This window comes from Echeneis naucrates, chromosome 6 (genome assembly GCF_900963305.1).
Source record: "Echeneis naucrates chromosome 6, fEcheNa1.1, whole genome shotgun sequence".
Taxonomy (NCBI): Eukaryota; Metazoa; Chordata; class Actinopteri; order Carangiformes; family Echeneidae; genus Echeneis; species Echeneis naucrates.
In genome coordinates, this window is record NC_042516.1 from 12,886,443 (window position 1) to 12,913,940 (window position 27,498).

The 27,498-nt window shown below is 40.3% G+C and overlaps 1 protein-coding gene across 3 annotated transcripts in view; it reads left to right on the forward strand.

Moving 5' to 3' along the window:
• Positions 1 to 27,498, forward strand: part of fhod3b (formin homology 2 domain containing 3b) — a 78,066-nt gene that overhangs the window by 7,497 nt on the left and 43,071 nt on the right. For all 3 annotated transcript variants that reach the window (XM_029505252.1, XM_029505253.1, XM_029505254.1), the window contains exon 3: positions 4,365 to 4,429. In XM_029505252.1, coding sequence (XP_029361112.1) covers positions 4,365 to 4,429 — 65 coding nt within the window. The remainder of the gene's footprint in view (positions 1 to 4,364; positions 4,430 to 27,498) is intronic.

The following is a 27,498-nucleotide window of genomic DNA, read 5'->3' on the forward strand; positions in this document are numbered from 1 at the left end:
CCATGTCACAGGAGCTTAAGGGCCATAATCACTTCCACGCTGTGTTATGAAGCTCGGGTATAGGAGATTGTGACTCATAAATCCCCTGTCCCATCTCTGATATGGTCTCCCTTAAAGTCATGAACTGACCATACGCCCTGAACATGTGCTCTGACACATCTGCACAGTTTTAGGTAGTCAGTGTGTCATTCGGGTTTCTGGCTGTGATAGATTGATTAACGCAAAGCACACAATTTTCTGCATTTGTAGCCTTAACTGAAGATGGAGTGAGGGTGTGAGGTGTGTGTGTGTGTGTGTGTGTGTGTGTGTGTGTGTGTGTGTGTGTGAGTGACTGATTGCTGGGGGGAGCAGTTATGTTCCATTGCCCTGACATGTGCGTTTAGACATTTATAGCCCTTGAATATTTTTGTGGATTACGTAGATTGAAGAACGGGTGCTTTTGTGAGGCATTTCACGGAGACTCCGGCCTGATGTTGAAGGAAAAATGTTGTACTGAATTCATGCTCAGAGTTCTGTTCGGCTTGATATCTTTTTTGCTCAAATATCTGACACTGAAGTGTAAAGTAAGTCTTCAAGGACATGAGAAGATAACATGAAGTGCTTTTATTGACTGGCATAATTAATTCAATGTGTGAAACGTATCTGACTCAGAGCACTGACTAAGGCACTTTTTTAACATTTCACTGCACATCTATTGGCTAATAATAGTAATTATTGTGATAATTTTTTTGCCAAGCATGCCTTTCTTACTTTTATTGCATGTTCTTGAAACATGTATTAAAATAAGAGACTTGACTTCTAACTTGTTGTCAAACACATCTGTTCTTGCTCCATAGGCCTAAGATATTCAAAGTTTCATCACATCCTTTCATCTCTCGTTGCAGCGCTCCACTTTCATTATTTCAATTTTGTTGTGACCCACTTGGACATTGTGTTGTAGACTAACTGAGCACAAGAGTTTAATTTGAGGCGAAATAGCGCTGTTGAAAGGAACCGGAAAAATTGTCGGACTCTGCACAGCTTAAAGTTTAAGGAAGGAAATCAAACACCATTTGTCCCCCTCTGTGTTTGCAGCACAGTTTAAGGGTATTATTAACTGAATGGAACAGCTTGCTGGTTGCCCAGTGTCGATGTCTGGATATCCGTGTGTGAGCTATGGTCAATGGTTAGCAGAGCCGTCCCTCAGGGGGGAACTTTACGTTGTACATAGTAGGGGTGTGCCCAAAAATCGATTCATATAAGAATTGCGATTCTCACTGACTACAATTCAGAATCGGTTTAAAATGTCCCAAAAAAAACCCCCAAAACAATCAATCTAGACATGTTCAGGTGCCCCCACCGGGAATTGAACCACACCCACTACGCTCAAGTCACCACATTCATTTATTCATTCATGGGTAGGGGGGCCTGCATTATTGGTGACCACCTCAAAGCGTTTTCCTGACAGATACTTTTTATCTTGGGGGGAAAAAAAAGGGAAGACCGAGCTTCACATGAGCTTCACAGTATGAAGTGTGCAAGGTTTGCAAAATGAGGATCAAGCACTTCGGGATCCCATGTTTAACTGCGCTATTTTTTTAATGTATTTATTTTTTGTTACTTAAGCAATATGTGATATAGCTTTTATGAAACAATTCCATCTAAGCATTTATCAATGTTTCAAACTTAATAAATGAGAAGACACTTTCGTGTCTCCATTTGTAGTAGATCATGAGGATCGTAGAATCATAGCTCACACTTGTGAGATAGAAAAGATTCCCACCCCTAGAAGATAGTCTTAGCCTCATTCTTCAGCCTCTTTTACCCTACTTGGCTGACTTGGACATTGTGGGTCCCTCCACACATACTGATGCAGGAGTCTCTTGAGCTGGGGTACGCACAAATAAGCGTTGAGTCAGCAGGTCTCTGTGGGGCCATCTAGTCTGTCATTAATTGGTCTACGAGGGGAAGTACTGGCTTGACTGTAGTTCAAGCATCTGTGTTCATTCTTTGCGTGTACACATTTTGTGTCGTTTTATAAATGGGGCCAATAATGCTGCCTTAGATAAAGCCAGGGAGGACGGAGCTGGCAGGCAAATGCTGGTCTAGTTGCTGCTGCTTCGGGCATTAGGATTAAGATAGTTTTATATGCTGTACAACACAATAATGTGTATGAGTATGTAATTGGCAGGTACAGCTGTAAAGTATCCACAGCTGCATTTCTGTGTGTAATATCTGTTAGGCAAACTGTCGGTGATAAATATGAGATTGGTGGTATTGAGAAAAGGTTTATTGTCCACCACTCTCCATGTACAGACTGAACAAAAATGCCCACATGTTTTCACTTAATCACTTATAAAGCAAAATCATTTTGAGTTGAGTTGGCTCAGCCTCGGGAAGCGAAACGCAGGCAAAAAGTGATTGTCATAGTCATTGAAATGATAGCAAGAGGTATTGCAGAGGCATTTTGGTTCACATGAATCATCAGATTTAATAGGATTTTGGTTGATCATACAGCACTAGCACTGCAGAAGAAACCACAAGATTATGGCACAGATGAGCACAAGACCAGAAGGACCAAAACTTTCAGGAAGTATTGTGTCCCAATGCCAATTTGGTGCTTGACTGACATTCGTTATGATCACTTCACTTTCAACATTATCTGTGGGAAGGTCCAATTCTTCGTTTAATTGGTTTGTGGTGGGGAGGGGGTCTGAAAACCTCACCTATGTTCAATCCACATTTATTTGATTTTATAATGAGCACACTGGCCCGCGTCGCCCCAGGATTTGGTTAAGCACGGGGATACTGTTGCAGCGGAGAAGAGAGAAAGCAGACATTCGTGACAAAATGACTCTGGTTACCAATTCGTCTCAACAGCATCACACAGGATTAAGTTCCTGTTTGCTGTCTCATCTCACCACTGAAGGTCCACGATGACAGCTATTGCTCCTCTGTCACCCCTGCTTGTTGCTGGATATTAGATTGGATAAAGAGTGAGCATATACAGACTTCCCCTGCCATGTAATCCCCTTGTCTGCATGTCAGCGCAGCTTCTCACCGACTGGTCGAGGCAGGAAAGATGTCAGGATGATATGTCTGCATATGTGCAGCAGATATGTGGTAATGCTGCTTGTTTTATGGCAGGGCAGTATGACGATCTCCCCTCTGAGCTGATCGGCTTCCTCTGTCTCTATCAGAGCCATTGCTGGCTGATTGAACTGACAGTTCGATGCTGGTACTGCGCCAGTCACACGGCTTTTGTGCAGGCGGCATAAAAGAGCATTTGTCAGAGAGCTGAATTAGGAGAGGGGTGTTGCGCAACCCTACCTGCTGAGCTCTTGTTCTTAGTTGTGTCTACTGGGTTTGTTTGTATGCGTCTTGAGCTATCGGGGAGGTTAAAGGTACAACCTTTGAGTCCAGTTGTAAACAAAACTGGCAACAGCAGTTTAAAAAGTGCTTTCGCTGTCAAATAAAATAAAGTGAAATAAAAGATACAACTATTATATAGGTTTGTTTCCTTTTGGTTTGCAGAGGGGTGCAGTTGTTTAGTTGTGACTGGCTGATTAACATGTAGCTGATTCCTGCTAAAGATGTTTAATGTTGGTCAAAAACTATTTTTTTTAAAGTGGAGTTTATTTTGGGTCAGTCCTATATCTTCTACTGATGTCAGTACCTACTAATTCATTGTTGGTGTTGGCTTTTTATTGGATTTGCTGACACTGTTTGCTTTATGCTTTAAAACAGCAAGTTTTCCAGACTTCAGATTTAGTATACATTAGAGACTGGCCCACTAAGGAGCCAAATTGTTCTTTATACGGCTGCAAAATACATTGCTCTCACATTTAGCTTGAAAACTGAGTGGAATTTAAATGCATTGTTGCCATCTTTGTTTGACAGTGTCATTCAGACATTGTGAGCCGTTGACAGGATTGTGATAGGGTCTTAGTATATTGCCATTAATACAGAGGGGTGGAGCTGACCTCTGACTTGCTCCCATCCTTCATTTTCACCTACAGAGGCCTTTCCCCCTTTCTGTTCCAGTCTGTGCTTTGTTGTGCCCGGCCCACAAACACTTTGAATGGCTTAGATGAGAATGAAAGGTATAATTTGTTGAAACTCAGTTTCGCACAAAAATCATTCTGCACCTTTGCACAGAAGCTTGTCAGCTAATGTTCTTGTCAGCACTTGTCTGGTGTAGTGATGGTTGCCTTAGATTCAGAGACACTGTCTGTTTCTTTATCTTGATACAGTTTTGTCTGTGTGTGTGATCTCTTTCTCTCTCCCTCTCACACACACACACACACACACACAATAGTATGTTTTCAAAGTCACATTGGTCCTATTGTGAATATAACTTTTCTCTTTCCCTTCTTTATTTACAGGAGAGGAAAGAAACACAGCATTATTCTCCGAACACAGCTGTCAGTCAGAGTTCACGCCTGTATCGGTGAGTAATGAATTGTACTGTAAAGTGTGCGTTCATCACATTTCACTTTATGGAAGTCAGTGTGTTTTCCCCAGTCTACATCACCAGTGAGCCATTGGCTTTATTTAACTCTATTACCAGTGGATTATTTTATTAAGGTCCATGATGAATTTGCACAGTGGCAGTTTGGGGAAATAGCCCACAATTTTAATTTCAGTGAGAATTAACAGCATTTCAACAACACTCAAACAGAGGGCTGGCACAGAGCGGAGACTGAAAACATTTTATGAGTTACTGTGTTCTGTCACTTTGTTTTATTAGGCTTCCTGGTGTCTTTGAGTAATGTGAGGGAACTAGCACCAAGAGCTGAGTGAAAACACATGCACATGGGATGTGTGCAGACATATATGAACAATGTGCTTATCAGAGCTGGGCTACTGATTAAGCTCAGGATGCAGCAGCCTGAGCTTTTATTGGCTGCAGTGCATTGTAAAGTTTGACTCAAGTGCCTGTTTTATTTTTAATTTGTGCTGTTGATAAATGGGTGCTAATTATTCTGTTACCCTGTTTAATGCATGTAAAACTTATGGAATGAACAGAAACCATTGTAATGTATTCGTCCAGAGATTTAGATGGTGTCTTAAAGGCCACCACGGTTTATCTGTAGCAGGACACATGCAGAGAAGCACACATTCTCGCACAAAGGCACACGTGGCCTCCTATTCAGACTTCAAGTGCAAAATTAGCCTGCTGCCTGGAAAAATTAGGCTGTAAATTTTAAAATTTAACTGAGTTTGTTTTTCTGTTGTGCAGTAAAAGTCAACTAAAGGCCCAGACAGTTTTCATCTGAATCAGGACAGTGTGATCGCAGAACTATCACCAGTAGTCATCTCTGGTTATTTATTTGACCCATTGATACGTGATGTGTAATGGAAAAGTTTGAAACCTCCGGTGGATTTTATTGAGATGCTTCTGTGATGAGAGCTCAACAATTTGCGAGACACACAAGAAATGAGAGCCACAGCTTTTGCTTGAACCTGATGAGGTCTAGTTTGTACATGTTGAGCTTAGGGAGAGTTTCTCTTTGATACTCTTGACACTATAATTATTTAACTTAAACATTAAACTTACCACATGTTAAATAAACAGGTTTATATTGTTGGTAATAATATTGCCCTGATTTTATAACACTGGATAGCCAAAAGCCATTTCCAATTTTTGCCCGGTGTAACAGGTATCATGATGAACATGGCTGTACCTGTGCTTATTTGTCTGAGCCTTATCCACACACTGCTGTGAACTGACTTTACCTTCTTCTCGCCTCCTGCTGGTGCTTGACTTAGCTTAGGGGAGGGGCAGACAGACTTGCTGCTCCAATCTAAGTGGATGATGACCCTCTTGCTCTCTAAGTTGACAGCCACCTGTTGCCCTTCTTTAGTCTCCCTCAGAGACTGCCCGCCTGGATAGGTGATTTATTTCTTTTAGGCGAGGTGGTCACTGTTACTGTAACTTGTCCAGACATTTGAGCCTAATTTTATCTGACTTGCAGGCTTACCTAGTAGCCCCATGAGTGCAGAATTACTGAGTGATTTTCCTGCTCCACACAGCAGATAATGTGTTAGTCTTCCAAAGACAAATGATGCGGTATTCTGAAAGCTTCCACTTGCTGGGTATTAACAGGCTGAGCATTTCCCCACTGTCAGTTAATAAAGACCAAAATGCCACCAAACAGGAGGCCCCGTATTGCCGTTCTCTTTTGTCTTTCTGTAATGAAAGCTGTTATGTTATGTAAAGTGCAGCACTCTCTCACAAAAAGTAGTCTTTGGAGCGTAGCCGGTACAAAATGTACAGAATCACCAGAGTGGCTTTAACACTGTATCTGGATTTTTTTTTTTTTCTAATTCTCCTTTAGTTTAAGTTTGACAATCCTGTACAAACAAATAGCACTACTGTTGTGTTACTTCTAGGATGAGGGACCAGTGCTCTTTGGATAGTTGTTGTTCAACGTCGAACAAAGCTTCCAATTTTAAATGTGTCCTCTCTAAAGATTGAGTAATAAATGAGCACGCCCATGTTGATATTTTGTTTATCCCAGAGGGGCCCTCCATGAACATGACTGATGAGCGGGTTACGGCTGTATGTGTAATCTGTGTCATTTAGCACCAATTTGTGGGAAATCCATTGCTTTGTATTTCAACTTTTAATTCACTAGTACATAACTTTGTTTAGGTTATCTGGCTTTTTTGGTTTCCTTCAAGTTTACACATGATAGGGCTAGTCTTCAGTGTGTATTTGCATGAGTGCCAGTGCGCAAGTGCCTTGTGTGTCTCATGAACCACAGCAAGACCTAATCCTGGCTTCGCTAATCATAGTCATTAGCCTTCACACACATATGGCTCTGCGTGGACCAGGCGGAAGTCTTTGCAGCATAGGCAGCAGAGGAAGGGAAATGCTCACCCAAAGAGCTAATGGTTTATTAAACTGCTCTTTACTGATCTAGCCCTGGCACAGCGATTTGTTGTAATCACACAGTGAGGCAGTCCAGGCTTTTTTCGTGCACTTAAAACGTCTGTTAGGATCAACACAAAGCTTTATCTATGGTTGTTCTGCACAGAGTGTACTCTCATTAGCTTGACATATTTTACAACCACTAACCTTTTTAAATAAAGCCTTAAATTTGTCTATAGTGGCGTCCAGTATATGAACCTTCAAGCAGCTCAAAGGGCAAAATCAGTGTTCCCAGATGATCAATACCATAAAATATACATGCAAGATGTGTAACTCTATACACAGCTTATACATTATGACATTATGCATGCGTGGGATGTGTATTTGTTACTAACCAGTAGTGGTGACAGTTTGATCTTTCTGTATATATTTGCTTGACCAGCATAACAGCCTGGGATTTAGAAAATAAACTCAACTTGTCCCTCTCTGCGTGTCAGCATTTGCCACAGGCTGTTTATTCTGCTGCGCTGTTATTGTTGTCAGTGGACTGGATGTGGTAGCGAGGGCTTGATTAAAGCAGTCTTGTGCTCATTACTGTTGTCTACAAGTACAGTAAGTCCTTTTTTATACTTGCCATTTTGTTTCTGAGGTTTCCTGACTTGATGCAAAGTGATGGTATGGCGAGTTCGAAGACAAGGAGAGAGGCAGACTATTTCAGACCATTATGATGTGGGCTGCAGATTATTTAATGGAGGATACCAAGATATAAATTAGCAAATGTCACATGTGTTTTGTTAACATCAGTAGTTCTTGTGAAGTTAAGGCTCCAAACGAAATTTTGTTGATACGTGTGCACAGTCAGAACATTCATGTGATGCTAGACCAACATTTGATGTGGCACATTTCTCAGCTGTTGTCCAGAAAATTTCTTGCTCTGAAAATAAAGTCTGTCACTGTCCTACTCATATGAATCATTTTCTGTGCAGCAAGCAGTTACACATCACAGAATCTTTTTTCGGGGGGGGGTTAAGTCAAGTAGTAATTATTCCCAAATGTCAAAATCATACATTTTACAGCTGAAATTTGCTGGTATTCCCCTTTAAGAGCAGGTTCATCTGTCAACCCACTGATCCTAGCCGAGGAGTGACAAGGTGACGCATTCTCAGCAGATTATTTGACTTGTCTTTTACAACCTCTTGTAATCCAGGCTCAGGGCATGATTCATTGTTACCACTGTTGACTTATGTTCCTCTTTCATGCTATAATTTAGACAAATTAGTAGTTTTGATCATCAGGTTGACAACTGACAATTCTGCGGTTGTTCAAATGGAAGATGCTGAGAAGTAAATTCTTGACGATTATCCCTCTGCCAACCACGAAGGAAGTTATGTTTCTGGCCATTAAGAACAAAGTTATATGGAAGTATACCATATCAAATTTATTTAATGAATGCGTTATAATGTATGTTATGGGATGTCAACATTTTGGATTAAGATACTAATGTTGCCCGCAGGTTATTTTTGTACCTCCAACCAAGTGTCTTTTCCACACCGTCTGCCAGATATGTATTAAGCTTTCCACACTTTTGTGAGCACATAAAAACAACCGCAGTCTTTAGCCTGGTTAATTATACCAGAGGAAGTGGACCCTTTCCAGTTCTCTTCATCGTTTAAAATAAATTCAGGGAAAATCGAAAAAAGTCTATTGATATCGTTTTGATATCTTATCAGAGTAAGAAAGAATATTAGGTCTGTCAAATGGTAAAAAAAAATGTATCTGATGTCTGTGAATCACTGTGGATTAATTTAGATTAATCACGATTAAAATGCATTAATTATTAATTGTGTTTCATTTTGTGGGGGCAAAAAAGCTCATGAAATAAGGCACTATATAAATACTTAATATGTGTTTATTGAACTAAAGAGCAGCTGTGGTGTCCAGATTGCAAAATTCCAAATGAAAAAAAAAAACAAAAAAAATCAAAATACCAACCACATCATATTTAGACACCATCCTTTTTTTTTTTCTTTTTTTGGTAAGCAAACAAATTTGGCCCTCTTATTCATCTTTTAGCCAGCTGCTGAGACAGACTCACTGGTTTTCTTGTTTACTGGAGAGGAGAGCTGACTGCTTTTTGTGTACAATGTTACCTGTTACCCAGCAGTGTCAGCCTTTCATGGGCTCCTGACCACTAGTGATGGAGATATCAATTCTGTTGTATTGATATATCGATGCTCACGCAACTCATTTGAATATCGATCAAGAAAAGCGTCAATACTAAACAATACTAATTGATAAATACAAAATAAAAGTGCACATCACTTCCAAATCTTGCATTGTAATATACTCCAGGTTGTTTTGCCCTCTCCAAGGGACAGCCCTGCATACTAATGCTTGGCTTTTGCTCTGCACTACCGGCCGCCATCTTGGACGGTGACTTACGGCCACTGCGTCTGGCCAAACTTCATGAGCACATTGCCCGATATGCAGGTCAACCGTAACAACACCATGCCATTGAGCAGAAATGTGAGGCAGCAAACATCTTGGTGAGAGGAGGGACAGAGCGGCTAACCCTAACCCTAATCAGGGCTGATAGCAAAACTACATCAGTGGAAGGTTTAATGGCATCCCTCACCTCACACTTTGGCTCACGTTGGTTTTATATAGACTTGATCGGGCACAAGCCCAGCAGTCCCATGCAGAGAGATATCAACAGAGCTTAGGATAATGCTTCATTTATGGGCAGACAATGTTTCCACTCATTCCGTTGTTGTGCCCTCACAACTGAAACACAACATTTTCCGTTGTTTGGTAGAATTACGGTTAATTGTACTCTTTTGCACATTTGCTTTACAGACTACAAGGTTGTGGAGTACTAACGTTAATTTGTATAAGCACACTCACATCGTCATGTTCACAAGCACACACACTCGTGCAACGGCATTCACATATTTAGAAGCCATCTGTTTCCAGTTGTAAGGCCCCTCAAAGCTCCTCACCCGTTCAAAAAGAGGAGAGCTGTCTACATTTTCACCCAAGAGGGGAATATTTTTTTCTCAGTATGTTTAAAGGACAGAGGGAGAAGGTTGAGCATGCAGCCTAACCAGGGGACAAAACTGTTTTCCTCTGGACAACTAGGGATCCCATATCTTCATCAAGTTTCACAGCTTTAAATAACAATATTCTGTCTCTTTTATATGACCGAGGAAAAAAAAAAAAAAAAAAACTGTCATAAAATCAGATCATTGGTACAATATTGGTATAACTTACACTTACAGTTAACGCATAAGAAAATCTAATATTTCAAAATGGCTCATTGTGACATAAAAGTTAGACAGTTATGAGTGGATTCCATGTGAACTGGACCTCTCTGAGGTTTCCCACTGCTGTGAGACTGGAGCAGTCTGCTGTTGAAGTGGACAGGTGTGTAACCTAAGTAGTCACAGACTTTAAACATCATACTGCTCCGAGGAAAGAAAATTTGGAAGGAATCTGAGTTTGCTTTTGTTCAAAACCAACATTTATTTGATTTCTGCAGAGCATTGTTTATTGTATATTTACACAAGGGTCTATGGTGGTTTACAGCTGAGGTTTGAGGTGCCTCTGCACAGCCTGTGTTTGCCCTCTCTCTGTCCTCAGTGGAGGGAAGGGGGGGTGACGAAGGCATGCATGAACTTGTTGCATTTATCTGAATGAATTTACACAAAATTCACAATATTCACAACATACTGGACAGATTAAATGCATTTAAAGCAATAAGATGATTATTTCAAAGATGGAATGATTGTTTGGTTTGTAAAATGAAAAAGGGTTAAATCCCCATCTACTAAGAGCTGTCCCAGTAACAACCCAGACCACATACATTCAGTTACTGTCATAGAAGAGAGAGGAGAGCAGAAAATCCTCGTGTTGTAGAAAGTGGAACCTGGGAGTGGTGCTTTCTAGAAAAATGACCAGTCAACCAATTACCATTGCAGATTTTGTGATAAATTTTGCTGGAAAAAGTATCGTCTTTGTAATTTTAGATTTTGTTGTCATGGTCATACTCAATGGTCAGGTAGACTGTTAAGTGTCAGTACTAAGTGGAAAAAAAAAAAAAAAACCTTAAACTTGGTGCCCCACTGGCCTACAGCCAAATCCTAGTGTGCCATGGAATTCCATCTCACATCCTTCCTTCACATGTCATGCTGGCCCCTTTTCTTTTCTTTGGCTTTGATGTCAATGTCTTTGTAAGGAAACGTCTCTGTCCGTCTCTGCATCTTTCAGGAGAATATGAGAAATGCTTAAAGGAACCAAAACACTTCATATATTCTCTGTTTGTCGTTTACAGTAACTGTCACTCATCAGCCATTCTATGAAGCAGTTTTGTTATTTCTTCTCTCACCTTGGATCAAGCCGTGTTACCACAGCTGGCTAGCTTTGAATCATTTACCGTTGCTTTCTGGCTTTTAGGGAGGTTTTATTGGATTTTCGTCAAATTCATGTGCTCGGCTTGATTTCATTTTTAAGTTAACATCAGTTGAAAAAATAAAGATTGACATTACCTGTTTAGGCTTGAGGTCAGAGGAGTGTGACAGTAATTTTTACACAGAAAGATGTATATTATTTAATTTCTCACCTTCCACAGCCAGAAATCTTTTTGGTGTTTTCCCCTTGCTTACTCTTTTTTTCTTTCATTTCTTATTTTATTTTACTAAATTGAAGACATATCAGCCTTCCCATGTCCTCTACATCCTTCTCTCCTTGCACGCCCCCCTCTTCTGACATGTCAGCTTCTCGCGCAGTTAGAGGAGCTTTGCAGATTTTATGTTTCCATTTTATCAGGTAAACATTGGCCATGCTATTCCATGCCGCGCGACAGAATAAATTGTTCTTTTTTAATCTCTCCATGACTCCTAACACTCCTTTAGCCCTTGAACACCTGTGGCTTCCCATGTTTCACGTTGTATTGTGGTGACTGGCTGCAAGCCAACAGAAACTTCAGGCGTATTCATCATGAGCCATTTGGCAAGGGTATAAAGTATGTGGCATTTTGTGGTGATGTGTTAATGATTGAGAGCTGTCCACTCGTGCTCCGGTTCAGTGTAACCACCCAGAGGGGAGACGTGATACATAGCTGTGGAATGATTGTGGATACTGCAGACCATATTATCTTCCATTGTAAATATTAGCTAGGCCATCAGGTATCTGTTTCTTTTTATCAGCTTCAAACATGTTCACGGCCAAGAAACAACTACAGTTGTTATTTTTAGAGCTGATGTAAGCTCAAGAGCAGGCCAAAAGTGTGATAAGTAATACTTATTTTGAAGGGACTTTAGGGAAACATAATATTCTATTTGTTGTTAACCTCACAAGTCGGTTTCTGTTCAGTTTATATGCAACATTAAGTGTTAGAAAGGATTGCTTTTTTAAAATCAAAAATGCAGGAACTAAAAATTTATTGGAATAGGTACATTTCACGTTTTTGACAAACTAAATGTAAATTGGAAGCTATCAAAGTGACAGAACTGGTTGCAGTGGTCTCACTTTGCTTTTGATTAAGCCCGTAACTGAAGCTGAAAAACTTGATCCTCTCACCTCCATTCCTGACATTGTTCTGCTCAGTTGAAATAAAGAACTCAAGCACCAAGAGAATCTCCTCTTGCAGCCCACCCATGGCTCTGAAGAGGATGTCTCAGAATGGCCTCAACAGGAAAGCACTGGCCAGACTTTGTTAGGTTCTTCACAACAGAAGAAAAGGGCCATAGAAAACAGGACTGATATAAACCGAGGGCGGACTGGATTGTGTATAGGGGTGAACTGTGGACTTAAGGCTGTGCCGGTCATTGAAGACAGTTTGGCACTCACACTGTCATCATGGCTTCTCAGCTACTTGAGCGCTGCAGGGAATCAGGTATTCGTGTCCTGACCACTTCTACAAAAACCATTCCTCTTAGAAAGTCAGTAACAGTTTGATAGAGCATTAAGATAAACAAAAAAAAAGATCGCACAGGTGGGCTGCACCGCTGAGCTATCTGCTTTTCATGTTCAGCAGGATAGCTTTAAATGTAGCCACCTATTTGCAACCATCTTATTTAAGACATGTAAAGTGTTCATATGTCATAGAATAAACAAGAGGTGGAATATTTTGAACTTGTTTTATTTACAGCTATTATTTCAGCCATGTCATTCAAAAAACCTTGGAGAGATCCCAAGGCCTTGTGTGCATTACAACCAATAGCCTACTTAATCAATTTCAAGCATGTTGGGCAGCTAAGAATCTGAACTGCAGGTTGCAAGTTTCAGAGTGGCACACATGTTAGTGAAGCAAAATATACATGCAAAGCATCCAAACATGATAAGAACTAATCACAGTGATGGAACTGAGGGGGAATATATAAGTGGATAGCTTTTTTTAAATCCAACAATAAATTGTCAAATTTAATAGGGGAAAAAATGTTGTACTAATCACATTTGAAGTAACAGCTTACCCAACCATCATCCATGCTAAAAGAAACATTGCCTGCTTTTGCTTAGTCTGGGTTATCAAGAGGAGTGAAAATCTCTATTGGTAAAAACCATAAGTAATGTTTCCTGAAGCTGTGAGGAAAGCAAACCATGTTTACATCATTGTTGTGGTTAAAGCTGTGTAAAGTTAAGTTTCATCTTTCAGTGAATATGTCAGACTTTGTTGTGATCCATTCAGATCTATTCGTATTTGTTGTAGGGTGGTTTCTCAGTGGTCACTTAAGGATCATTGAACACACAAAACGCTAAAATGTTTTGCTTAGACCTCTTGTTTATAAGATAAAAGCCTGTACATAAGCCTTTAATCTCTGTGTTTGGAAATGTAAAAAATGTTTGAATCTCTCCCAGTGTCTGGACCTCAGAATTCAATGACATCAGTGGCTGTTCTCCCGGCTTGTTCTCCGCCTGTTCTGTGATGAATGCCTTTTGTATTAGAGAGGTTCAACACAAAGCTAAAAGAGGCCGTGTAGGCTGTAGAGTTTCATTCAGAATTTGCTGTTCCCAGACACATACTAAATGCGGGGGGTGGACACAATATACAAACATCTGTTTATATCAAATGGATCGCATTATCCTGTTTTGCATCAAGTTATGTTTTGCCTTATCTTTTTTTGTTTTTCATTTTCAGAGTTGGGGCTTAGGAACCAAATGGGAAAACTTTAAAATATAATGCATTCCAGTGAAAGGCCACCACACACCACAGCCTCGACAGCTTTTTAATACAGGACCAACAAATATTACACAGAGCTTTTTAGAAAGTAAGATCAAATTGTATAGGCACTATTGTTTAAGTGCACTAAATTGTAGCTCCAGCTCCATCTACATGGGAAAGTCAAACTAAACGTCAACTTGTGGTCTGAAAGCTTTAAGGGAAAAAAGGTTATAGTAAATATTTTCCTTTGTTTAGATAGTCAAGAAGTGCAAAATGCACTGACGGACTCCATACATTTGGTGATCTTATGTGGCAAAGATGGCTAGTAATTTTTAATCCGCTTCATGAATAAAATAGTTCTCACTTAGCTCGGGCACTTCATGCAAAGAATGTATTCAGTCAACATTTTGCTCTGTGATATGTGTCACCATGAACTACATATTAGCCCCAGACTACTTCCTAAATTTCCACTCCCGCAGCTGAGCACAGCCTACTGTGGCTTGAGCACTTGTGTTGGAATAGAGTCATGAAGTAAAAAGGGGATGATTTCTTCTGCTTATCTGTGCTTTCTGCCCTTGTAAAAACAGACCACCAGATATAGTTTTGTCCCAGCAAATGAATTTTCAAAGTTTATCTTGTAAAATGGAAGACCAAGTATGTTTTAATCTTCAAGGCGACTGACAGTGAGACACTTAAACAGCACTGGCTGTACCTTCCGAGTATATGTATGCTTTTAATGAGAAATGGGGGAAAACTCTGCACCCAAAATGAACCATCGGTCCACACAAAAGCTTAATTAGCTCCGCCTACCTGTTCCTGCCATCATTTACTATTTTGTCATGTAGTAAAAGCTCAATGGATCTTTAAGCATGCGAACTTTTGAAAAATGTACTATCCCTATTATTGTATGGTGCTCTGTGGACTACAAAATTTACAAGCTCACTAAGCTTTCGGGGACACATCAGTCCAAGTCTACACACGCTTGTCTGTACACACACCTGCTTTCTGACAACTGCTGTCTGCTATGCTTGAGCCCTATGAGACTGCATCACAGGAGAGAGGCCAGTTGTATACACAATTGCACTCATGAAATTCTGATCAGAGAAGTTAGATTCCTGCCCCATGATTGACTAATGAAAACATTTATGGTGCCAGGCAGCTTTTTACTCCCCATTCCTTCATTTTCTTCACATGGTCCCATTTGGCGCTGTTACATGAAGCACGGAACAAATCCTTAACAGACAAACACTGACATATGTATCCATTTTTTAATCAATTTCAAGGAATGTTATTGTCAGTAAAAGATGTAATGGTGATTTGTTGAACTAATGCTTAATCTCCGTTGAGAAATAATACACAACACAGCACATAAAGAAGGAGTCACAGTTCATTGTGGTTTAGTTTTGCTCACAGCTGCAACATGCTGTCTGCCAGTCTTTGGTCATAATCTCCTCTTTTGTCATTCTCCCTGGACCAAATGTAACATTTCTCTATTTCAAGAAGTTTTCCCAGACAATGTCCCCCATAATTCAATATCTTAGCTTATTTGTATCCCTCATCTGGCTGCATCAACACAACAATGTCTTTAAATAGAAAGAATTTTCAGTAAAGTTAAACTAGTTTTCTGACCTTCACCTACTAATCGTCAGCTGTTGCAGTTTGCAGAAACTCACACTGCCTAAAATGACAGTAAAGGAAACCCCTATCCCTGCCATGTGCTGGCATCTGAGACCTTTGTGTCTTATAGGAAATGTGTAAACCCAGCCTGCCACCCGACGTGCACCTCTGCTGAGGTTTGTCCTCACACAGAAACTATCATTTGACTTTACTGGAACGAATACAACTGCCGTTTCCAGCCTACTATTGAATAATGTTATGTTACCATAATAACATTTAATACCTAGACAATATGTACAAACAGATGTTTTGATTAGCTAAAGAAGCAGGAGCTTCTTTTTGATGCACAGCCTTTTGGTTTCGCTATGAATTCTGTAACGATGCACGTTTCACTGAGAAAAATACACATAAAAGGCCCTGTGGAGGGGCTGTCTTACATGATGGACATGCCACATTGTTCTGGTTTCCTTTGCAAACTAAGGGGAGATCTCTTACTTCTGACAGGAGTGATCCAGGGTCAAATGGGGTTAACCCTGTCTAACCCTATGAGCCACCTGGAGCCCCCCCCTCCACACACACACACACACACAGCTCACCAGGATTATCCCACACCCTGCTACACATGGGTTGAACTCATATTAAGGGTCATTGAGGTCATTTCTGCCTCCATTTTTCTCGCTCTCTATCTGCCTTTGATGCCTGTTCTCCGTGATGCTGATCCTGTAAATGCTATAGGATGAAAGGACTGGCTTGGCACAGGCCTGTGTAACCTCAATAGCTTTGGCTATGAGAGCTGGCCGTGCCCCTTTTTCGTTTGGGTTAACACTCGAGGGAAGCAGTCACCCTTGAGGTCAGTCAGCAGCAGTGAGCAAACTGACTAGGAGACTAGAAGACCACCTCCTGTCACCTTGAAGTGATTTATGGAGACGATAGTCAGCCCCTGCTCCTGTAAGCAACACTGAATGCTCACTTCAGCCCTCTGTCTTCCTCTGTGGTGTTTGGTAGGACATAGGAGGAAATAAAATCATTTAAAGAGACTGTTTGGCAGGTGTTGTCCGGACTTCCTTTCAAACCATGACCTTTTGGGCATACTCAAGATACCTGTTCCCCTCAGAGTGCTTCTGTTAGGTAATGGTAATGTAAAACTTTCAACCATTTCTTTCATTGGCACTCAGAGAAAAGAGGTTAGGTGGAATTCAGTCTCATGTATTTCTTACTGTGGAAAGTTCCTGAATAGGAGAAATTATTTTTCATCCCCAGTCTGGGACATTTCACATATGTCAGGTTTTTTATGGCTTAATTTTGCATTAATCTGCTGCCCCATATTTTTACTCAAAACCACTTCTCGTGCCCCCCGTTTCTAAATTGAGAAAGATGGTTTTAGAGGGAGAGAAAAAGACATGGAGGAATGTTCCCCTGCTAAGACGTCATGTGGTGTGTGACTTTGCACACCAGTCCAGGCTTTCCAGGCCCTTTCTGAGAGCCAGACCTTTCCTGGAAATCTCGATTTACCTATAAATAGTAGAAAACGAACAATATATCACAGATTTGTAAGTCTTAATGAAATAGGGAGCTGAAGGGGAAGTCGTGCTACATGTGAAGACTTAAAGTTAGACAAGGAAATACACTTGATTTGTTTGCATTTGTATTTGATAACATCCTTATTATTCTTAATGTTTGATATCCTGTTGTCAGCTCAGCTGACTGATCCTGTGTTTGGTTCGGGTGCGTATAAGGAATACTTTCCTCTGCTGCTATATGAGCCATCTCTCATCTATATGAACCAACTATAGACTTTAAAGGCATATTACATGCAGCACAGTGCCATGGATCTGAGGAGATGTCTTGGGCCAGCTCTTTTTGGTCTGTTCCCCATCAGGCAGGCTGCCTCAGCAGGGCCTCAGCCTGCCCGTGAGTGGAAATCTTTGGCCCATGTTATCTTTGGAAAGTGTCGAGTCCACAGAAACCCAGGAGCAAGGAGTCCAGTGTCAGCTAGACATCCCATGCTCACTATTACTAAGGAAGGATGGAGACATTGTGCTGTAACAGACAGAAGAGTTGAAGTAAACTGCAGAAAACAGTACAACAGTGGCACAATAGTTAAAAGGAGTATCCACTCTGTTGTCGGGTGATGCGACCGGTCCTGAGAAACACCGGTCAGTGTTGCAGTTCACTGAGAATTTACTGTGGAACAACACGACAACAGAGACCACAGCCATGTCCAAGGCCAAAGAGACACCATGAGCATTCTCTGACATCGAGAGCTACGTGGTCCATTGGCACTGTCCAAAATTGGACGTTACTTTTAGCTGACACAGCTTGGGATATATATATTTTTTTTTTTATTTTTTTTTTTTTCATGAAAACGCTGGGGGAATGTGGGACAAAGAGCTCCATATGGGCAGTAGACTGCAGTGTAACCCAAATCCTGTAGTGAGGAGGGCCTCATCCACTTAATGCAGGAATCCATCTCATTCTGTCTGTCTATATTGCTGTGATTTTTTTTTTTCTTCCTTCATAATGACCCCCAAGAGCCAGCAGGAGATTGGAAGGCCTTCTATACATTCTGCATGTTGTGGCGAGGCATGACAAATTAGCACCCTGCAGAAATGCTGAATTTCTATGGATGTTTGTCTCATCAAAACAGCATGGCCATTTCCTGAATTGGCAAACAGGAGGGTGTAGTATAATGGAACATTCATAAGGCTTTCAGTCTGGGACAGTTTCTCATCAGATCTACCGTTGTCTTTTGATGTATGGCTTTATTTCATTACTATTATTACACAACTGTATACATTTGAACATCTGGCCATACATCCCTTTGGACTCAAATCAAAGTAAACGGCATATAATTAAGTAAAACCAACGTACACTGAATAATACACTGTGGTATCAGTTTCCACCCCAGGCACCGCATACCTGAATATGTCATTGTGGTAATATGTTAATCTTATTATTTATTGTTATTATTATATATTGTCTTACCATAAAACTAAGAGATTGAATATCTTTCCATGACATGAAGAGTTGCCACAGCGAAGAAATACTGCTTCATTGGAAGACAAGATATGAATGTGGAGCCACTGGAATACTAGATATCACTCCCAGTCTTCTTATAGTCCACAAAGATAAAACAGCATGTGTTTTTTTTTTTGTTTTTTTTTGAGTCAAGTTTATTATTTGATCAATAAATTGGCCTTATTCAAACAAAACCACAGCCCTCCGCAGCTAATAAGAAAATCGCCCTTAAAGCTATTTGTAGGACTGACCTTTACTGCCGCAGGTTTCCTTTTCCCCAAAGGATTTATTTGAGGACGCAAGAAATTAAATGCGATTATTATTCTTATCATCACCAGACCAAGCTCTCTGCGTCACTTGATCGGCTTACATGACTGAAATATCACATCAGCTGTACTCATAATACAGTAGATTTTCTGTAGATATTTCTCACTGGATGCCCTGAGTTCAATGATTAATAGAGGTAATCGAAAACTGACCTGAATATTAACAGAGGGGCTTTGTCATTTCTTGTTTACCTTTTGGAGAAGAGTTGAGTTGGGGAAACTGTGGCTTCTAACTTCACCACATGCCACATATGCCTAATGCAACACACAGTATTTTTACATGTGTTCGTATTTATTTTTAGCCCAGCAGCCCCCGCTGCTTTTACTGCTCAGCTGGTGAGTCATTATGAGTGTTTGCAATGGTGCTAATTTATTTTTTGATCTAACCTCCATATATTCTGGGTGTAGACAGGTTTCACTTTCCGATCATATAAATACAGCGTGCTGTATCAGCTCCTTCCAACTGATTATTTCAGTAACGGGCTATGTTTAGTGAGTGATTTAATCAATAACAGATCATTGATATGTTCATCCATGATCCTGAGATGTAACATATTCAAACTTTGCTCAAATGGAGAATTTATAACGTTGTGAAATAGTAGCTTATAATTTTAGGTGCTGTATTATGGAGGACCACTACATGTTTTGTGACTTTGTCTTCATTTCATTACTCATAGTGAAAGCTTCCATTTTCTGCTATTGACTAATATTAGTTAACACTGCATCTGCTTCATACCTTAGCCAAGGTGTAGCACAAACTTACACCGCTGCTCGATGACTGAAGCAGTGCTTCCTCAGTGCCTGGATTGGTTATGCTATAGTATTCAACCACCCGTGTGACATGTAGGGAAGTCTGGTTGATGGTTTTACATGATGGTACAGGAATTTTGGTCATGCTCAGTAAAGCACAGAAAATAAAAAGGGCAGGGAAAAGCAGTTAAGACCCATCGTTAATTTCGCATAAGGTGGCTGCTATGTCTGCTAGTGTCTATGGTTGCTTTAACCCTTATCAACTTTTGTAAGAGAAGCTGGTTTTATTAGTTTGTCCACGTGGTGTTTGTGCAGTATAGAAAAAGAAAAGGAAAAATTTGTATTTTGTCTTTTCTTTTTACACGTTGATTCTACAGGAAGCAAACAAAAAATGCTAATATGAATTACCCCAGAGTAATTTTCTGCCTTTCTGACAGCTTCAATTCTCCAAGGGATGTTGTAATACAAATACTGAGCTGTGTGTGAGGACGTCTGACCATGACGGTGTTGGAATTCACTCTGGTCTTTGTGACACTGCTCTTGAATTTGTTTAGCTTTGCCATCTTTTAACATACTAAGGAACAATCCACCAGACAAGGTGCACCTGGTCCCGCAAAAGCACCTCATATTTCTTTTTGTTCACACGTCTATGAAGCACTCACATCAGACATATTGCCAGGTATGGTATGAGGCTGCAGATCCAGCATATGTGGTGAATGGATGAAAAGGGCTTATCACCTCATATAACTGCTTCAAGTCTTCTGAGGCGCTCGGATACGGGATGCTGGTATGTGCTAACCCGATCTCACAATGTTCAGTGTATCATTTTTCTGTAGTTGGTGCCACTTTTTAGTTGTTGCTGTTGTTATTGCTGTTGTTTCAGAATGCAAATTTTAGCTCACGCTGACACACAATGGTTATTGGCATTCAACTTGCGACAGCCCTTTGTGGTAACCTTTTACAACTGCAATTCAGTGACTTCAAAGGTAACATCCTTTCCTTAGGTAAGATCTAAAAGTAACACCCCACTTCCTTCCTTATCAGTTTGTCACCTTGACAGCTCCATCAACACAAGGTAAAGTGAATATGGCACATAGGAAGGTCTGAGGTCACCCCTGGGCCAGCCCAGCCACAAATATTACCCCGGCCTGCGCTGTAGTTTTAGCACTGCAGTGATGAGGAGTTCCCCCTTCATGTTTTGTCAGTGCTGTAAGCAATTTACTTGGTGATGGACAGATGTGAATGTGAACAAACGAACAGATGGCCTCGCCGCCACTCCCCCCACAATCCAAATTTCTCTTTAGGGATAAAAACAGTGCAACAACACAAAAATATGGGTCAACAGAATCAGATGGTTATGTCCCATGGCTCACAGTTTTACAAGAGATCTTTATCTTGCGATAGTCATATGAACTAATACAGCTGTTAGCAACACTTCTGGGTGTCCAGGGGGGAGACGATGGTCCAGCTCCACACCCAGCATTGCCACCTACAGTCAAGTTTAATTTTCCACTAAACATTCAAACTCACTTGAAGTAGGCCAATATAAAAGAGAGAACTTGACTGTTGTCAGGATGTTCCAGTTTGAAAAAGACCGAGTTGACAAAAATATCTTCAGCTTTATACCAAAGAGCCAAGCCTTGTAGCCTTTGTATCAACAAACAGCGAGCTCAGCCTTCAACAACTGTTTCACACTGTGAATTCACATGTCTGTTTGGGTTAGATCCCCAGGACTTTATTGCTGTTATTTGAGGTTTTGAACATGTCACTTAGATGTAATGAATATGATGTTTGCAATTTTTTAACCCATCTTATTGTTTGTTTGTTGTGGTCACAAATTGCTAGGGCAGACATAGTTGGTATGTTTCCATGCACTGAAGAAGGCACGAGACTGTCATCTTCTCTTCTTGCCTGCTGTTTCTTTTTTTAAGAATAAACTTGTCTGACAAATATGTAGCTTTTTTATGTTCAGTCTGTCATTGTCATTTAGTATTTGTCTGGTATGGTGTCACACAGGGCTTTTACATCAATGTGACAGAAAGAACAAGGGCCTTTGACTTTTTGGAAGGCAGCACAGTAGATCAGTGGTTTGGCTGAATTCAAATTCATCAACATGTATGAGTTTTCAACAGTGTGTAGTACTGAGTGGGGTTCTGCATGGCAAGGAGGGCCATTGGTTACATTGGACAGGTGAAAAGAAGTAACGCAAGTAATTGAAAGGGCATTTAGTTCAGTTTTCCAGACCAATAAACACTGAGCTGATGGGAAGCATGATCTGTCTTTCAAATATATATAATTCTGTTCTGAGCCTTATATACAATATCATATCCATCTCCTAGATTTTGGTTACAATCGTATAAAAAAAAATAAAAAAAAAAGTAAAATGGCATCAGCTCTGTTGACTTACAGCAAAAAATGAAGGTTTGATAACATCCAAACAGGTCATTTCCCTTTCTCTGTATTTTTGTAGAGTTGGCATGTTCTCCTTGTGTTTGCAGAGGTTTCCTGTGGGAGCAGATATTATGGTCAGATGAATGGGAAACTCTAAACCGCTCACAGGTGTGAATGTGGCTGTAGCCGTGATTGTCCACCTGTCTTACTCTAAGCATTCCTGGTGTTTCTCCGGCCTTTACTTAGTGCATTCAGGGATAGACTCCAGACCACCACAACCTTCAACAAAATGTGCAGTTATAAAAAGAAATTGATGGATTTTCTTTCACCACATAAAATAAGACAGATAGGTGAGCAAAGCGCCTTAAAAATAATAAATCTACATTGTAACAATTGCAGGCGCAGCAACTATATTTTCTTTGGAAATTTTGCTGATTTATTGCCTAAGTATCAGCAAACAGAGGAGAACAAAGAATGTAAATGAAGACTTTAAGGTCCAGGGATCAGATATTCACCTGCACCAGCTCTTTGCTTCGCAGTTTGGATAAACATTGGAGGAATCGGTCTGACCTCACTGTCAAACAGACTGATATGAATCACCTCAAACTCCAGTGAGCAATTCCAGCCTACTCCATCTCCACAGCCCCACATGCATCTCATGTTTCAAGAGTTGAGTTGATTGTGTTTCTCCACTCAAATAGCGGATTTTTTTATATATTTATTTTTTGTGGGGGAGAATTTTCTCCCAAATTTTGACGACAAAATGCACAGCTGTCAACAACCATTTTCTGCCACTGCCACAGAAAATGCTACTCCGATTTGCATTCCCATGCATGTTTGTTCAATACATATACAAGACTAAAGTGCAAACACAGACCAGTTAAAACGAAAATCTCATCATAAATGTGCTAATTACAGTTGCGGGCTTGTTGGCCTGTGCGACAGAGTGGGCCGCAGTGGCCCTGTGAACCAGTCCTGCAGCTGTCACACACATCACACACATGCAGACTTCACTTTTCTCCTCATCGTTCCCCACTGATGTGGCCCAGTCAGCCCAAAGACAAATGGGCCCAGACATGGAAGACATTAAGACTAGCTAAAAACAACATGCTAAGTACAGACTGGCTCTCCCGCAAGGCAAACACAAAGTGTTCACTCTGCTGCAGTTATACACATTTTGACATGGACAGTAGGGAAGACAGTTTTCTTTATATTCATGTAAATGGTTGCTTCATGAAAAGTCCAAGATGTAGAAACAATTTGTGGCTTCAAGTTGTTCTTTTGACTTTGAATGAAAGGGTGAAAAAAAGTCTCCAAATTATTCAGGTTATCAAGGTTAACCATGAGATCCAGCAGGTTACTCAATGCACACTATGTGACGGCTGAAATATTCACACATTCAGACTACGGGGATAGTAGATACACATGCAAACCAGAAGAAGTTTCTTGAACTGGTGGTGTGAGGAATGCTCTGACCCTTCTCAGGTTTCTCTGGTCTGCAACCTTTGTAAATACGGCTATTCTTGACACCTGAATTGTTTCTAAATATGAGAGTGCGGTAGGTTGACATGTTGGACTTAGAAGGCTACAGAACACATTTAGCCAGTCGACGTGTGCATCAGATCAATAATTCTCTGTAACGAACATTTGGTGAGCTTTCTCATGAGTAAATGCTGGAGCAGTGTCCATCAGACACTGTTACGATTGAGCCTTTGCGGTGTTGCTGAGAATGACTTACGTGGTGTGGAGCTCCTGCTGACATGATTGGTAACAAATGACTTATTGTTGAACTGAGCTCTGAGGGGGGGGGGGCTCCTCCTGGGGATCCTCAAACATAGTGTATTTTCTTAAGGGAGACAATTAGCTCCTGATGAGGAGGCCCACCTCCAGAAGCTGTTGATGTCCGGGAGGCAAAGGTCACTGTCTGAAACGGAAAAGTAATGCCATGAACCTGCCTGTCCAGTGGGAAAACATTACTGGAGTTTTTTCTTCTTCTTCTTTTTTTCCTACTATTTACGTTTTGAGGTTTTTTTTTTTTTTTGTTTTTTTTTTGTTTTTTTTTTTGATTGGAGCCATAAGCGACAGGTTTTTGATACATCACTGACAGTTTGTTCAAAGCATCAATTACACTTTTACTCTGTCTTTTTTTTTTTTTTTTTTTGCTTCATGTATGAAAAGAAGTAGTCATAATTCAGAAGTTGTGTCATTGTCAGAATATTTCAGTCATGAGCGCAGTGAGTGGTGGTTTGTGGCGAGGTCTGACTTTTATGGGGGCTTGAGACAATTGTTAGTCAATTTATAGTTTACTTTTTCCACCATTTCTCTAAGTGCAGTGCCAACATTTTCATGTACAAAATATTATCTAGCTACCAATTTGGAAATTTGCAAATGATCAAGGTTCCTAGATAGTAACTCTTCCTAACTTTATTTTTTGCGGTTTTGAGAGATATTTCTGTTAATAGAAAGCCATTGAATGTAATTCGGACATTGTTGTTCCCCTTTGTGAATTCTTTATTTTTGGTGATTATAGTTATTCCCCATCACTGTCATAATACATTTTTAAATCACATTTCAAACATTACCCCTGTTAATACCAGAAAATCAAGATAATCACTTTGATCATGTTGACATGCTCACATTAGCACGTAAATGAGAGTCTTGCTGTGTTGAATTACAACCTCACTCTCCCAGCACAGGAAGTGATGAGCTTTACAACATGGCCAGCTAAAGCATTTTGTTGAATAAACAAAAGAAAAGCTTGGATGATTAACATAACCAGCAAAGGAGAAAGAAAAGACCAGCAGCCTTCTGTGTAAGTCAAAAGAAAGATGCTTCAGCTCTGTATATCGACACTGTTTAAACACAAAATCATTTCTTGGAAGTACAGCACAAACACTAGAGCAATGGCTGTTGGCTACCAACAACGCCATTTGATAAAAATAGCATCATTTTGCAAATCACAGCTTCAGCTCTGGCATCCACTGGGGTCTAAAATTTCTGTTTTTAAAACGATCTGTTCAAAAGCTTTTATTGGTTTGGTTGTCTAGTAGAAGAAGGGGAGGTTTAGTTGTCACACCTCCCCTCTGTCCAATAATGGAAGGTTTAAAAAGGCAATAATAAAAAGCAAAACACTCAACCACCCCAAAAAAACAAATCCCTTCTACCCCATGATCAAACCTATCAACAGCAGAACATTTGAAGGAAACCAAATGAAATAGTACAGCCATTACTCTGACACTGTAAACAAACTTTCCTCTTTCCCCCTCTGGATACCATTAGGAATGTTACAAAGTTTGTTTTAGTCATTGAGCAAAATACGTTCTTTCTTCCTCTTGATACTTCAATCGTATGCAAATCATAGCATTCATTCACAAGCCGCCATTGTTCCCCATCCAAACACAGCTTGTGTTTTTAAGTCTGTAATTGTGTGGTATATTCCACCCTGCTTATCTAACCTCCACTCTTTCTAATCATGTAATATTTAGAATATATACAGGCTATGTTGTCCGCTGGTTAAATCCAGCGGCTTTTACAGAGAACGCAAAGGCTGCTTTGAGGCTTTTATGGAATCCAGCTGGCTTCTTCCAACATTTCCAAAGTTTCACATTTATCCGAACCAGATCAGAGCCAAGCATCGTCCATTCAGACACCCGCCGAAGACTCAAGAACAAATGTACTTTGTTCTCGAGTCAGAGTAGATTCAGAGTACTCTGAGTCCATTTTGCCAGATTAACCACTGGGCTCCTAAAGTATCTATTGTACCTTTTAATACTTATTCAGCATATAGCTCATTCTTGATTTCCTTAACTGTGAAATGTTATGTTACAGCAGGGGGTGAAATTGAAACTGTGACCCCAATACTGCGCAGATACAGAGAATAACATCTTGACTCCATCTACACAAGACTGCTTCTTCTGTCCAATTCCCCTCAGCAGGTGTCACAAAATTTTACAAGAACCTTCCTCTGTAATTACTCATGTTCATGATTATCCCAAAATACTAACCTTGGAATCTGGGTCAGCTCTGTTTTGAGAACAGTTTTTCTGTAATAAATAAATAAATAATTGTAGCCTTTCAAAACTGAACTCCAGTCACCTTTGTTCCCCCTGCATCTTATAAACACAGCACACCCACCTACACACCTCAAACACCTATATAGTGTAAATCATACATGTGTTAATTAGAGCACCTTTCCCTGCATTCCTTCTGCAGCGCTCAGGAGCTATGTGCTGTGGACGAGTCTAACCACTAACAGGTGTGCTTGAAAAGATTTTGGTGAAACTGGCACAGGGTCAAGACAGGGTGGATGAAGGAGGGGTTGGTGGGGGGGTGCCAGTGGAATGGAGTTGCTTCATATAAGAACATCAAACAGCCCAAGTCTGGCACAAGAGTGTTGGGCTAAGGTGTCTGAACTTGTTTTGGTGCAATCGTGCAGGGCTGTTGCCTGTTGAAACCTCATCGCACACAGACCCAAAAAGCCCCCCTCCAGACACACGCCCAGCCCACCGCCCCCCTCAAATGGAGCATATTTTTGATGGGGTTGTGTGAAGTCATAAATATTACTTTAAAGATTGGGCTCTTAAATAAATTCATCATTTTTATGGCTCAATAAAATATGAAATAGTTTTGAGGGTTGCAATCCATCATGATCTCTTTGAAAAAAAACATTAAGAAATGAATAAACAAACAAAAAACAACAAAAATTCTCCCAACAATGAAGTTGTCTGTTTTTGAAAAGCATCAGGGCTACACACTGCAGTCCATTCACAAACTCGTGCAAAACGTATTGAAAAGGTATGTGTGGTCCTGGACTGTGTAAGAGAGCCTAAACCAGACAATAATTGTCTATTCTATCAGCCAAGTTATGTTTTGTCTAACAATTGTTCAGTGAATTTGTTCTGGGAATAATCATCTCTCTGTGTACAATAATGTAGGCAGCTGGGGAAAGTGGGACGTCACATAACAGTAACATATACCAATGGATCATCATGCTTCACTTATCCCAATAAATATATGGAACAATGCATTTCCAAAAGTCCAGTAGAAATGATCTATAAATTGCAGTACTTGGGACATGAAATATAATTTGTAGTAAAGGTAAAGTAAGGAGGTAAAGGTTCAATACATAAAATGAATAGGGCCGCTTAAAAAACACATTAATGTGGATTTCTAAAAGCTCTTTTTTGTTTGGGGGCTAAAACTTTGAAATACAAGAAAGCACAGTGTCATTTCTTTGGCTTCATATTTCACATGTATTCCTTCATAAACGTAGATGCAGCCATGCAGAAAGCATACCCCCTGCTGAGCAGAGACCAAGGTCCCTCTCTCTTTTCTCCTCCAGCTTTGTTATACCGGCCCCCCGGTTCGTCCGAATAGTTAAA